The 12,764-nt window shown below is 45.1% G+C and overlaps 1 protein-coding gene and 1 pseudogene across 1 annotated transcript; both read right to left on the reverse strand.

The window, feature by feature from the left end:
- Nucleotides 1-41: 41 nt before the first annotated feature.
- LOC102701351 (putative receptor like protein 25) lies at nucleotides 42-638 on the reverse strand. Its single transcript, XM_006653058.2, has one exon. It carries the CDS (start codon nucleotides 636-638, stop codon nucleotides 42-44), a length of 597 nt encoding a protein of 198 aa, XP_006653121.2.
- On the reverse strand, nucleotides 581-10,495 carry LOC102701629 (annotated as a pseudogene).
- Nucleotides 10,496-12,764: the final 2,269 nt, after the last annotated feature.

The following is a 12,764-nucleotide window of genomic DNA, read 5'->3' on the forward strand; positions in this document are numbered from 1 at the left end:
TAATATTGCAATTAATTCTGGGCACATGTGGCTAAAAAAAATCAAGGCACAAGAAACCAACCCATCTTTGACATGCATCCATCCGTGAGGCTGCAGAACCTATTCCGGCAAGCTGTATTCCATACGAGTAATGTGATGATGCCCCAAAATCCAAGGGCAAAGGACCCAGCAACAAAAGACCAGTAGATCAGTGGCGTGTCCATGGTATCAGTTGATAGCAACCGATGCATTTCACCATCACTGTCACCTGAGCGGCCCAAATTCACCGTGCAAGTCTTGTCAATGATTTCTCCACAAAGTTTCTCATTCCCTTCAAATGCGGTTCTGCTGAATGTACAAAGCTGTGATTCAAAGGGAATCTCACCAGAGAGATTGTTATGGGAAACACTGAAGAAGCTCAGGAAGGAGAGGTTGCCCAGCTCTACTGGGAGACTCCCATTGAGATGATTGTGTGAGAGGTCCATGCTCTCCATCTCTAGAAGGTATATGAAAGTGTCCGGTATTGAACCAACAAGCTTGTTGTGCGATAGGTTCAGTGATTTGAGCTGTCTCAAGAACCCGATTGGGCTAGGGATGGTGCCTGACAGATGATTCATTGACAAGTCAATGCCTGTCATGAGCTCCAAAGGCATTCCCATGTATGTCAAGCTTTCCCCTTTCGTCATGAATTCGACGGATGTCTTCCTTCGCTCTGTGACGTTTCCGATGGATGGATCATCTTCATAGTACATTGGCAGCTCTGACCAGAAAACACTGTATAAGCAACCTGGTATCTCACCAGAGAACTGGTTGTTCGAAAGATCTATAAAGTGGAGATGGTCATTGAGGCAAATATCCCAAGGAATAACACCATGAAACCGGTTTCCTCCGAGGAGGAGAGCACCGAGATTCGGGAAGCTGAGGAGCCCTACTGGGACGACACCTGATAAATGGTTATTCCTCACATTGAGATTCTCAAGGTTGGTGCAGTTCATTAGCAATGGTGGCAACCCGTTGGATAGTTGATTGTTTTCAACGCTAAGGTGAATCAACTCCCCCAGGCTCCAGTGGAAGGGTGGCATAGGCCCGGTTAAATAATTGTGGGAGAGCAGAAGGGACGTCAAAATGGATGCATTCCCTACAAGTTCTGGGGATATCTTCCCATCGAGCATGTTAAATGACAAGTCAAGGACCTGCAACGATGAGGTGGCTTCTGCTAGGGATGGAACCCCACCATGCAGCATGTTGGAAGACATGTCCAAGTACTTCAGATATGGAAAAATACTTCCAAAGTTGTATGGCATTTGCATTGATATCTTGTTGTCAGACAGATCAAGCACCTCCAGTGATGAGGTAGTGTTGACTCCAAGATTGCTGATGTCAAGGAAATCCATGTTATTACCATGCAGTAGTAGGAAACCCGAAGAAATGTTGTACAAGAGCAGCCAGGATGGAATCCTCCCCTGGAGCGAACATACAGAGAGATCAATCCCAGAGAGGCTCTCTTGGGCTGACAGAAAACTTGGGATGATCCCATTGCTTCTTTTGTTGACAATGCTATTGCTTAGATTCAAGTATTCAGGCTGGAACAATGGCGCCCACCTCACGAGCTCTGTTTCTATCTCCAGTTGGTAGTTGTTTGAGAGGACAATGCTGTGGAGCTTGGAGTTGTTGGACAACGAGGAGAAGTCAAATGTGCCAGTAAGATTGTTGTCCCCAAAATGTATCTCTTCCACTTGGGTTAAGTTTCTTAGTAAATTTTGTCGAATCGCACCTGTGAGAAAATTATTTCCCATATCCAAGTATGTCAAGTGGTGTAGTTTCCCCAGGCATGGATTAATCTCTCCTTGTAGAACGTTAGAACGAAGTTGTAGGTATGTAAGTTGATGGAGGCCACAAATACCTGTTCATTGCAGCCAGAGCCACATGTTACTAACTAAGATAATTATCACATAGTCAAAATTAAATCGAATAGACAGTTGATTTAAAGAAATTTGACCTTGTATATTTTCCGTTCAAAAGACTGGTTTTCAAAACAGAAAAAATAAATACTTATACTTTCTAGAAATGATTTCCCAAGTTCAAATGAACTCATTACATTAACACTACAAGGGAACCCCCTCATTGCTGATGGGTCAAAACCCTCACCTTTAACGGATTAGCATGCCCTTGATCAATGATAGATGGTCACTGATGAGAAAGCATTATCTTTATCTGGTAAACCCTCGTCGCTGGTAGCAATACATGTGGCAGGCGACGTTACCAATATTGGTTCCCCCAAGCCTGGTACTAGTACACCTCTAATGTACGGTTCACCAATTACGACATGTCACTGATGTATTCCAATCTATTATATCTCATCTTCAGTTAAACCTCAATTTTTTTTCATTTTTTCTTATGAAACAAACACTACTACAAAAATGATGGTTGCCATTGCAGAACATAGCTCCCAACCCGTAACAATGGCTGCTAGCGATGTTCTGAATTAGGGGGTAACGGAAAGAGTTGCCGGCAAAAACAAATTATTGCTGGCAGCACCATTACCTGGCCCGCCAGCAAATTATAGAACTTTTGCCTTTTCTAGCAGATAAGTACTGAATATGTTTTCAGAAGTATCCATTCATAAAAAAATGTTTGCGAGAAGCTAGGGCTAAATTGTGGAAAATTATAGGTGATCCACCTATATGACTTGCCACGTCATATCTCTTCGACTTGTTCCACTTCCTCTCCCTTGGCCGCTTTGCCTAACCTTCTACCTCTCCTCCTCTCCCTCGTGGCTTCACCTCACCACAATGCATATTCAAAGCAGACTAGGGCCGCGTTCGGCACGTAGGGGTAAGTTAACTTATCGCTGACATGAAAAACGTAGTAATAGATTAGTACATGATTAATTAATTATTAAAAAATATAAAATATATTAATATGATTTTTTAAAACAACTTTCCTATAGAAAATTTTTATAAAAAATACACCATTTAGTGATTCAGGAAGCATGCGCGTGGAAAACGAGGGAGATAAGTTAACATGAGGGGAGGCAAAGAACGCGGCCCGGTACTTGTCTAACCCAGATGTGGTGGTCCAGGTGGCGCCAGGGGCGCGAGTAGCACGTGCGGTCACACAGGCGGCGGCGGCGGCGAATCTAGCCACACCGGCGGGCTGGCAGGACCGCCCTTGGAGGACGAAGCAACAACAGGAGCGGGAGCGACGCCGGTGGGTCTGGCCGACGCAGTGGCAGTGGGTTTGGCCAGCCCGGCAGCGTACGTGGGTTTGCCCTTCATCCCGCCTGACCTAACGGCATCTCTCCATCCTCCACCATCACCAGCACCAATGGCATCTCGGGGAGCTCCAACTTCCTCCGGTGATGGCGGAACCAGGACCGTTTATGGCCTTTTTAGTTTAGTTGTTTTCTTGCTGCGCCAGGAAATTAGCTAGGTGTTGTGTACGTAGTTAGCTTTTCCAGTGTCATTTTGTTTTGTTTGAAATTGGTGTATGGATCCTTATGTACAGAACCTTAACCATGTTATTTTGCTATATTTATTTATGTGAACATTTGTATTATATTATGCTTAATATCTGTATCTATGATGTTTAGAAAAAGTTCATCTTGCAAGTATATTCGTCGGTGGGACACGTCACACACAGTCTATGGTAGGCTAAAGTTCTCTAACATGACTTGCTAGAGATTATACTAGGGATGACAATGGGTCAAGTTGGATACGGACGGAGCAGGAATATACCCGACCCATACCCGAATTATCTAGCGGGTAAATTGTTGTATCCGAACCCATGCCCGATAGGCGACCGGGTACCCGGTGGGTGACGTGCGACGGCCTACCGAGGAGACGTCGACCCACCGCGACCTGGTCTCGCCGTCGGCCTGCCGGCTGCCCACCGCCGGCCAGCTACCTGCCCGCCGCCAGCCTACCGAGGAGACGCCAACCTGCTGCCTGCTTGCACGGTCGCTGCCCGCTCGCCCCTGGCCTGCCTCCCGCCCGCCGGACTGCCGCCCGCCTCCCGTTGGTCTGCCTCCCACCCTCCAGCCTCCCGCCCGTCCGCCGCCCAGAGCGGCAAGTCTCAGGCCCCAGATCTGGAGAGAACGAGGTAGGTGAGAGAATGAGAGAGTGAGACAGAGGTGTAGTGGCTGTGTAGTCTGTGAAGGGATTTTGGAATTTGGATGGAGCTAGCGTTTTAATATATATACATGATGCCAAGTGGGCCAGAACATAAAAGTCTATTATATATCATATCTAATTTTTAGGTCGGGTACGGGTTACCGCGGGTAAAATTTGTTACCCGGCTGCTACCCACTATATTATCGGGTTGCGGGCGAGCATGCCGACGGATAAAAACTAGCGCCCATACCCATACCCTTCGAGTCGGGTACCCGTGGGTACAATTGTCATCCCTAGATTATACTACCAGTATCTTTGCTAGCTTGTCACGTTTTGCTACCAGCGCTCAAACTCTCAAGTGGTCCGCCATCTGTGCCGGCGGGCCACGTTACACGGTGAGTCGACTACACGGCCCAACACTGTAAAGTGGCCGTGTAATCGTCCGAGTTTTTCTCTAGCCTAAATCAGAATCAAAAAAGAAAAAACAAATCATTTTTGCTAAGTCAACGGTTAACTAAGTGAAAAAAAAATTATGTGGAATACCCATACTAGGGTATCCGTAGACTACGTGTATACATACAGTCATAGGGGTACCGAATATGAAGGGGATTATATCTATATGGTATCAACCGGAGTTTAGTAACTGTAGGATTGCATGCCGCATGTACCGGATCCGAGTTGTAACCGAATTAGGATAGATCTTAGTCTCATCAGATTAGGACTCTATCTGTAAGCACTATCCCCCACTATATAAGGGGGATAGGGGCACCCCTCATGGGGATGGCGAGACAGACGGCATATTTAGATCGGCTATCTTCTAGTTGATCTGCCCACAATCCAATACAATCGTCAAGCAGGAGTAGGGTATTATCTCGCTAGTCGAGAGCCTGAACCTGGGTAACCCTATGTCTTCATTCTAACCATCGATCTTTACGCCTCGCTAGCCACCCCATATATATTGCCGACATCCAAATCGTCGACAGTTGGCGCGCTAGGTAGGGGAAGCTACTCTGAGTTCTCCGACGAGATCAATGGACCCAAACTCGAAGATCATGAAGACAAAGTTTGTCCCAGGGCAAACCTTCAAGTTCGGCGGCATCAGATTCTCCTCGCCGATCAGAGTGGTGCACTCTCCTACACGTGTTCAGATTCATCTGAACGTGAGGAGGAGGTGTGCCACTTCGGACCAGATGATTCAACGTTGTTTCAAGATGAGATCCAATCTAGATCTCACCACGCCGAGCTGCAGTCTCCTAAGTTGGCACCTTCGCCGCTCGGGATTGAGGTCAATGCAAAACCGACTGCTCAAGTTGCCGCATCAGACACCTACAGCAGCTCGGGAAGCTTCGTTTCCCCAGAGAGGTCTTCACCATCACTCGGGAACAACGAACGAGGCTAAGAAGAGGCGGCAAGAGGAGCAAGCAGCCAAGCTAGCCGGAGAACAGCGGCAAGAAGACGAACGCCATCGACTTGAAGACAAAGCCAGACGCCAACATGAGAATCAATCTCACCAACAACTAAGGAGCCAGTCGCGCAAAGTGCAGCGCGATCTACTCCACACTCTGGTTGAGGGCATGCAGTTTTTAAAACCCCTCAACAAAATGTCCAAGCGGTGGTGGATCTACTCGGCGACATCGTTCAGCAGCTACCTCAACAAGATGTACCGATGGTTGAAACCATCAACACGATCAAGGCAATGTTGACTACAGCTACGATCCGATACTCGTTGCAACACAACTCGGGAACACCACCGGTACGGTCGGAGGCTCAGTCATCTAGGTCACCCCGATCTAGATCGAATGTTTCCAAACGACCATCCGGATCTCGGCCATCGACTGGTAACAGATCGTGTCGAACATCTCCCGACCCAGAGCAAAGGAAAGACATAGCCAGTAAGCAACGCCGCCTCAATGACGAAATCCGCCAACTGGATAAACAACGCCAAGACCTTGAGGCCGAGAAGAAGCGCATCTACTAGGAAGATAGCTTCAACCTCCGCCGAAAGATCGAACGCCAATGTCAAGCCCGCCAGGAAGGTCATCGTCGGGACCGCGAACATCGGAGCCATAGCTGGGGTCTAGGCATCGGTCACCCGAAAGCTCAAACACCGACATGGTTGACGGTGTAGCGGCCTTCACCAAAAACTTGAGCCAGCTTACTTGGCCGACTGGTTTCAAGCCAATAGGTATCAAGCCGACAGGTATCAAGAAGTATGACGGCTCCACTGACCCCAAGGCTTGGCTAACGGTGTACACCATGGCTATTCGAGAAGCCAGCGGTGACACTAAAGCAATGGCCAACTATCTACAAGTTGCTCTCGATGACTCGGCTAGACATTGGTTGTTGAGGCTCCACAAATAGTCTATTGACTCCTGGGCAGAACTCCGCAATCGGTTCATAGCCAACTTTCAGGGTACTTACGATAGGCCTCGGCCTAAATACGACCTATACCAGGTCCAACAGAAGAAGAACGAATCTCTACGGGCCTACATTAAAGGGTTCTCTGGGGTTCACAATTCCATCCCTGACATCAAGGATGACATAAGCATCGCCGCCTTTCGCAAAGGCGTGAAAGACGAGTCATTTATCGCGAAATTCACTCGCAAGGAGCCAACTACAGTCAAGGATCTCTTTGACATGGCTAACTCCTATGCCGCATTAGTAGATGCAGTTTATGCATCTCATCTCGATCAGCACGACGACTCGGACAATTAAATCTACTGCTCATTAGCTCTTCACCTGTTTATTGAATCGACGTCTAGATGCGGTTATACGACTTCGTGGCTACACCCTACTTACTATACCGAACCGAGCAAACGACGCTACGCTCCGCGCTGGCTAAGTCCGCCCAGGAGCTGTCGTGATGGGCACACGCCGCGAAGCCAACTCATCTCACGACTAAGAAGCATACAATAGTAAAAGACTACTAGCAAACAAATTAATACCAAACATGGTTGAAGTTCGCCGAGTGGTCAAGATGAAACGACTGGTCATCAATGACCCTAATTTCCAACAGAAGGTCGTAGGTTTTTCATCAACTTCGTCACCACCGAGATCATCATCGCTGAATGAAGATCTCTTCGCCAAGTCGATCACACCTGACTTCATCCTTGCCGAGTGGTGATCCCATCACTACACCGAATGCATGCACCGCCACCATGTCGTACGCATCAACTTTGTCGCTGCTAAGTGGTAATCTATTTACCGTGTCGGCCGCATCTCTCTTCAACATTAGGATTGTCACCACCAAATCGTGATCGCATCCGTATGTCGACTGTTATCATCGCCATCAAGTGGTGACTCATGGAATATCGAATAGCTAAGTCCCTTTCATACTTAGTACTTTTTTCATAAAAGTTTCCTCTTTCTTCATCCTTCGACTACCTATGCCGAGTGGTTTTCACCATCAGCAAGCCAGTCGAGGGCTACATTGTATCATATCATACGATTCTTTTAAAAGTATATTGTTTAAAAGCTCCTTTTTGATCATGAGATCAATATCGGAATAAAGCTAAACAAACTTTGCGGCTATGCCCTACTTACCGTACCAAACCAAGTAATACGCTACGCTCCGCGCTGGCTAAATCTACTCAGGGGCTGTAGGGATGGGTACAATACAAGTTTACACAGCTCGTTTCAGATTGCGAGATCTAAATCAGAATAAAGACTTAAAGCAATAGCGAAACAATTTACATTACATACAAAAAAATGTCTTGCAAAAGACAGGTTACTGCTAATGGTTATATTTCCTATTTGCGGGTCAAAGGTCTGAACTATGGAGTCGGCACCGGCTTCAGCCTCCTCCACTAGCGCCAACACCTTCTTCGAGTCGTAATCAGCTATAAAATCTTCGGCGGTGGCTAAAAAGACTACCCAGGGGCAAAGGGACTTCATTATGGCCAAGGCTTGACGAGCTACAATCATCACCATGTCCCTCACCTCCTTGGCCACGCGCCAGGGTACCTCTTGAATGCCTATCAAGGATTTTATTAGGTGACATGAAGCTGAAGCTGGTCGCTATAGTCTCGAACGACCCGAAGATCACCAAAAGCTGCAACAGCAAACCGGTCCCACGTAGCTTTGACTATATTAAGTCGGGCCTCGAGATCGACTACTGCGGCACGGGTGCTCTATTGCACCAAATCTCCAAAATTGTCGAACTAAAACAGTTCAACGGCTCCAAATCTCCAAAATCGACTAAGTGTTACTACGTCCTTCCGTGGGCCTAGCGGACCGATGCGTAAAACTCGGTGCTGGCATAGTAGATACCATGTCAATGAGAACGTTGCGAGTTAATGGTTTGCCCAAATGGTGACATAAAATTCATGATTTCTCACATTTCGGGAATCAACGGTACGCCTATGTTATGGGCTCATGGCCGTAATCGTACAGGCGTCAGTTGATATCGCCCATGACACTTAATTGCCCTTTTTAGCCTATGCCTAAACTTTGAGTAAACCTGAATATACTCGGTACTAGCTACTCGGCTGTAACGGTTAAACAGTACTACATAACCTACCCTACGGGCACAATGTAATTATAAATTACATGTCTAGGGAGACACAGCACAAAAACCATCTTCAAACCACTCGGGTTCAAATTGCTCAGAGAGAGCAACCAGAGCTGGGTACCACTCGGGTCCGGAAGCACTCAGAACAGTGTTGCTCGAGTCGAAAAACTCGAAACTTCAAGAAACATCTCTTGGGTAATAGTCTATAGAAGACTCTATGTTTAATTGTTATGCATGTAAGCATAGAGTCGGGGGCGACACCTATTAGGTGCATCTCCGATGCACCTAAACCTTTTTTATACAGTCTCAAACAGACTCTATGTTTAATTGTTACGCATTTAAACATAGAGTCGGGGGCTACACCTAATAGGTGCATCGAAGCCATCCACAGCCTTTACAATCATTATGGAGTACTTGGGATCACTCGGGAAGTACTCGGGGAGCGCCCAGGAAGCACTCGGATAACATCAAGCACACTGTGTGAAGATACACCTGATGATCAACAATCTACACGGGTGATTTGCGCGGCTATGTACGACTCCGGGGGCTGCTATGGAATACCATACTAGGGGTATCCGTAGACTACGTGTATACATACAGTCGTAGGGGTACCGAATAAGAAGGGGATTATATCTGTATCGTATCAACCGGAGTTTGGTAACTGTAGGATTACATGCCGCATGTACCGGATCCGAGTTCTAACCGAATTAGGATAGATCTTAGTCTCATCAGATTAGGACTCTATTTGGAAGCCCTATCCCCCACTATATAAGGGGGATAGGGGCACCCTTCATGGGGACGGCGAGACAGACGGCATATTCAGATCGGCTATCTTCTAGTTGATCTGCCCCCAATCTAATACAATTGCCAAGCAGGAGTAGGGTATTATCTCGCTAGTCGAGAGCCTGAACCTGGGTAGCCCTGTGTCTTCATTTGAACCATCGATCTTTACGCCTCGCTAGCCACCCCATATATATTACCGACATCCAAATCGTCGACAAATTAATTAATCAAATAGACCTAAAGGTTGCGAGTATTTTTGTCATATTCGTTGTGCTGAAATTGATGGACTAGATTTATGGTGGAAATAACAGGAAAAAACAGACTAAAGTTTCAACATATAATTAAAAATCTTGATATGCACGCACTAAATATTGAATAGTCTTATATTAGTTACAAAAGAACTAATAACCTATATAAAAGGGGAGCCCCTTAACTTATGGGGGCTAGCTTTTAGTTTCCAACAGTAAAACAAGGTTGCGTTGGCATACCGTTCAGTTCCCGTAGTTTATTGCTGGACATGTCAACAATCTGCAGAGACGTTAAATTAGAAATCCAGGCTGTGTTGGTGAGCTTGTTCCCGGCTAGATGCAGCTCCCTAAGTGCGGTTAGGTTCTTGAGAACATCACCAACTTCTTTGTCTGTAACCACATATAGTAGTTGCACATACTCGTTTTCATGGTAATCCATAAGACTTTACATGCTTAAGAAAAAGAAAGGAAGTTATTAAAAGGCAATCAAGTTAATTACCTGATCGATTAGCAGCTGAAAAGCTAGTGATGTGATTGGCCGTGAGGTCGAGCTTCTCCAGCTCCGTGAACGGGGCAAGCACGGCGGCGGCGTCTATGGCGCCGGCGATGCCGACGTCGGCGAGCGACAACTCCACGACGCGGCCGGCTGCGCCGCAGGCCACGCCCTCCCACCCGCAGCAGTCGGCGCTCTCGTTCCAGCTCGACCACCCGTCGAAGAACTCAGGGCCGATGAGCGGCCGGATGTGCCGCAGGAGGGCGTGCCGCTCGCCGTCGCTGCAGCTCCGGCACAGCCTTGTCGTCGTCGTCAGTAGGGAGAACCACACGGCGATCCAACGTGTCAGTGTTCGCCGCCGTGTCGACATAATTAACCAGAGCTAGAGTAATTGCGTCGACGACAAATTAAGAGGTCTCGCGCGCACACACTAGTGTCGTGCGAGATCAGAGTGCTGGGCCGGGTCAAGTCAAAGTCTGTCAGTCAACGGTATGCAATTACTACCTAATTTTTCGCATTATAACCTAACTGGTAACTAAAGATGTATTACAAAGGTCCAATTAGAAAGAAAATGGTCTATGCAACTAATGATGAACTCCACACACGTTAAAGGAAATGGACAGTTTTCTTTAAGAATCTACGTAATTTTTTCAGGCTTCTTGAAGCGATGGTTCTATGTGACATGTGACATGGGATGGAGAGAAAGATGAACGACACTATTTTAAGCAGTAGAGGTATATATCCTCTTGCCCTTGGCACACGTCCAGATCTTCTAAGACGTTATTTTCATGTCCATCATGTCGACTCAAAAGTCTTGGGCAATTGTTGATACTTTGACGACAGCAGAATGACGCTGCTCGCAGATTCGGCCACTCTTGAAATGGATTTTCACAGCCGGTCATTTTAAGCCGGCTGTCTCTGAAAAGAGCTTTAGTCTCGTCCTTTCTGTTACCGTGAAGTATTAGCACCGTGAGTTAGTAAAATTCTCACTCGTACTATCTACCTCAAGATTAAGTTGGTACTAAAATTTTGACTATTGGTGAGGATAGATCGAACATGGCACCTCGAGATACCAGCTTGGTCATGAAGTGGATAGCATGAGTAGGGATATTAGTACCACACGGTACCAGTATCTCGTGGTACAAAAGGAAGAATGAGAGTAAAACTCCTCTGAAAATGCTCTGACTCTTGATAGTCTACGATGTCACCCTCAAGTCTCTAAAAATCGAGTTTTATAGATGGGCCCCTTAAGTGACATACACGTGAAAACATATTTTTGCATGAGAACATTTATGTGTGTGTATTTTAGAAAGATAAAAAATCTAACGCTCCTTAACGAAAGGTACCACGTAAATGTTACTTAAGTATTGGCAAAGATATGTTCATAGGGATGCATTTGTAAAATGGTATAGATATAATGACTCAAGGTATCTTTTGAAAGATTTTAGAGGTACAAAGGTACTAAGAATTAAAAGATAAGTGATCACAGGAGCAATTATATTATATCCAATAAATTATAGAGGTACCACGAGGTACAACGTAAGTCGACTGGAAGTTACTGATGCATTAGTAGATTTCGAAGGTACCGTAAAATATCATTTATGTGGTAGGGATAAAAATTACTTTCTCCTGTATCTTGTATTTGGTTTTCAATCTTCAGTCATTATATTTTAGTCAGTTTCCAACTTCGGCTCGATTTACGTTGTAAAGATCATATTTGTGCGATCTTGATAAATCTTTCTTATTAGTCACCGATTTACATGGCAATTGGGCGATCTATCGTTTTATGAACTATGGTATTTTTCTTACGATTTTCACGCATAAAATAGAAACATGTCAGATAATTATATTTTTGTAAGAACCATATGTAGGGCTAGGCTATGGTAATTGAAGTTATGATGTAAAATTTGTGATGATTTAATACTACCTCCGTTTTATAATGTAAGATGTTTGACTTTTTTCTTGCAACGTCTAACCATTCATCTTATTCAAAAATTTAGTACAAATATAGAAAATAACAAGTCGTGCTTAAAGTTCTTTTGATAATAAAGTAAGTCAAAACAAAATAAATGATATTTTCATACTTTTTGAATAAGACAAATGGTCAAACATTGCAAACAAAAAAGTCAAACATCTTACATTATGAAACGAAGGGAGTAATATTTAGTGAGTATTTGGTTTGATAGCTAAATGCTCGTGGGAGAAGACATCCAATTCACTATATTGAGCCCGAACATTGAGGCCATTAGCTGAAACTTAACCTTATTTCATTATAACATATTCTTATGCCAAAACCTTAGTCCCGTGCATACTTATAGAAGTGAAATTCTTCTTCCTCACTCTTAAATGTCTTCTCTACAATTTATCTATACTCCAACTGGCACTGAAATGAATACCCACTATTAACCATAATTAATTATTCTCTACAAACATCAATTCAGACAATTTATAAAACAATTAGCCTTTCATCGTTTACTTCCAACAACTTATGGAAAAATTTTATGGGATACCTGTAGTAGGGGTATATGTAATCTATACATGTACATATAGGTTAGGGGTACCGAATAGGGAAGCAATCTTATCTGTACCAGATTGTTAAGGAGTTTGGTAATATCCGGATTGTATGTCGGGAACACCGG

The sequence above is a fragment of the Oryza brachyantha genome, chromosome 4, assembly GCF_000231095.2.
Source record: "Oryza brachyantha chromosome 4, ObraRS2, whole genome shotgun sequence".
NCBI lineage: Eukaryota > Viridiplantae > Streptophyta > Magnoliopsida > Poales > Poaceae > Oryza > Oryza brachyantha.

Excerpts from the sequence above, each read along its gene's own strand:
- LOC102701351 (XM_006653058.2), bottom strand. The coding sequence starts at position 638 with ATGGGAATGCCTTTGGAGCTCATGACAGGCATTGACTTGTCAATGAAT.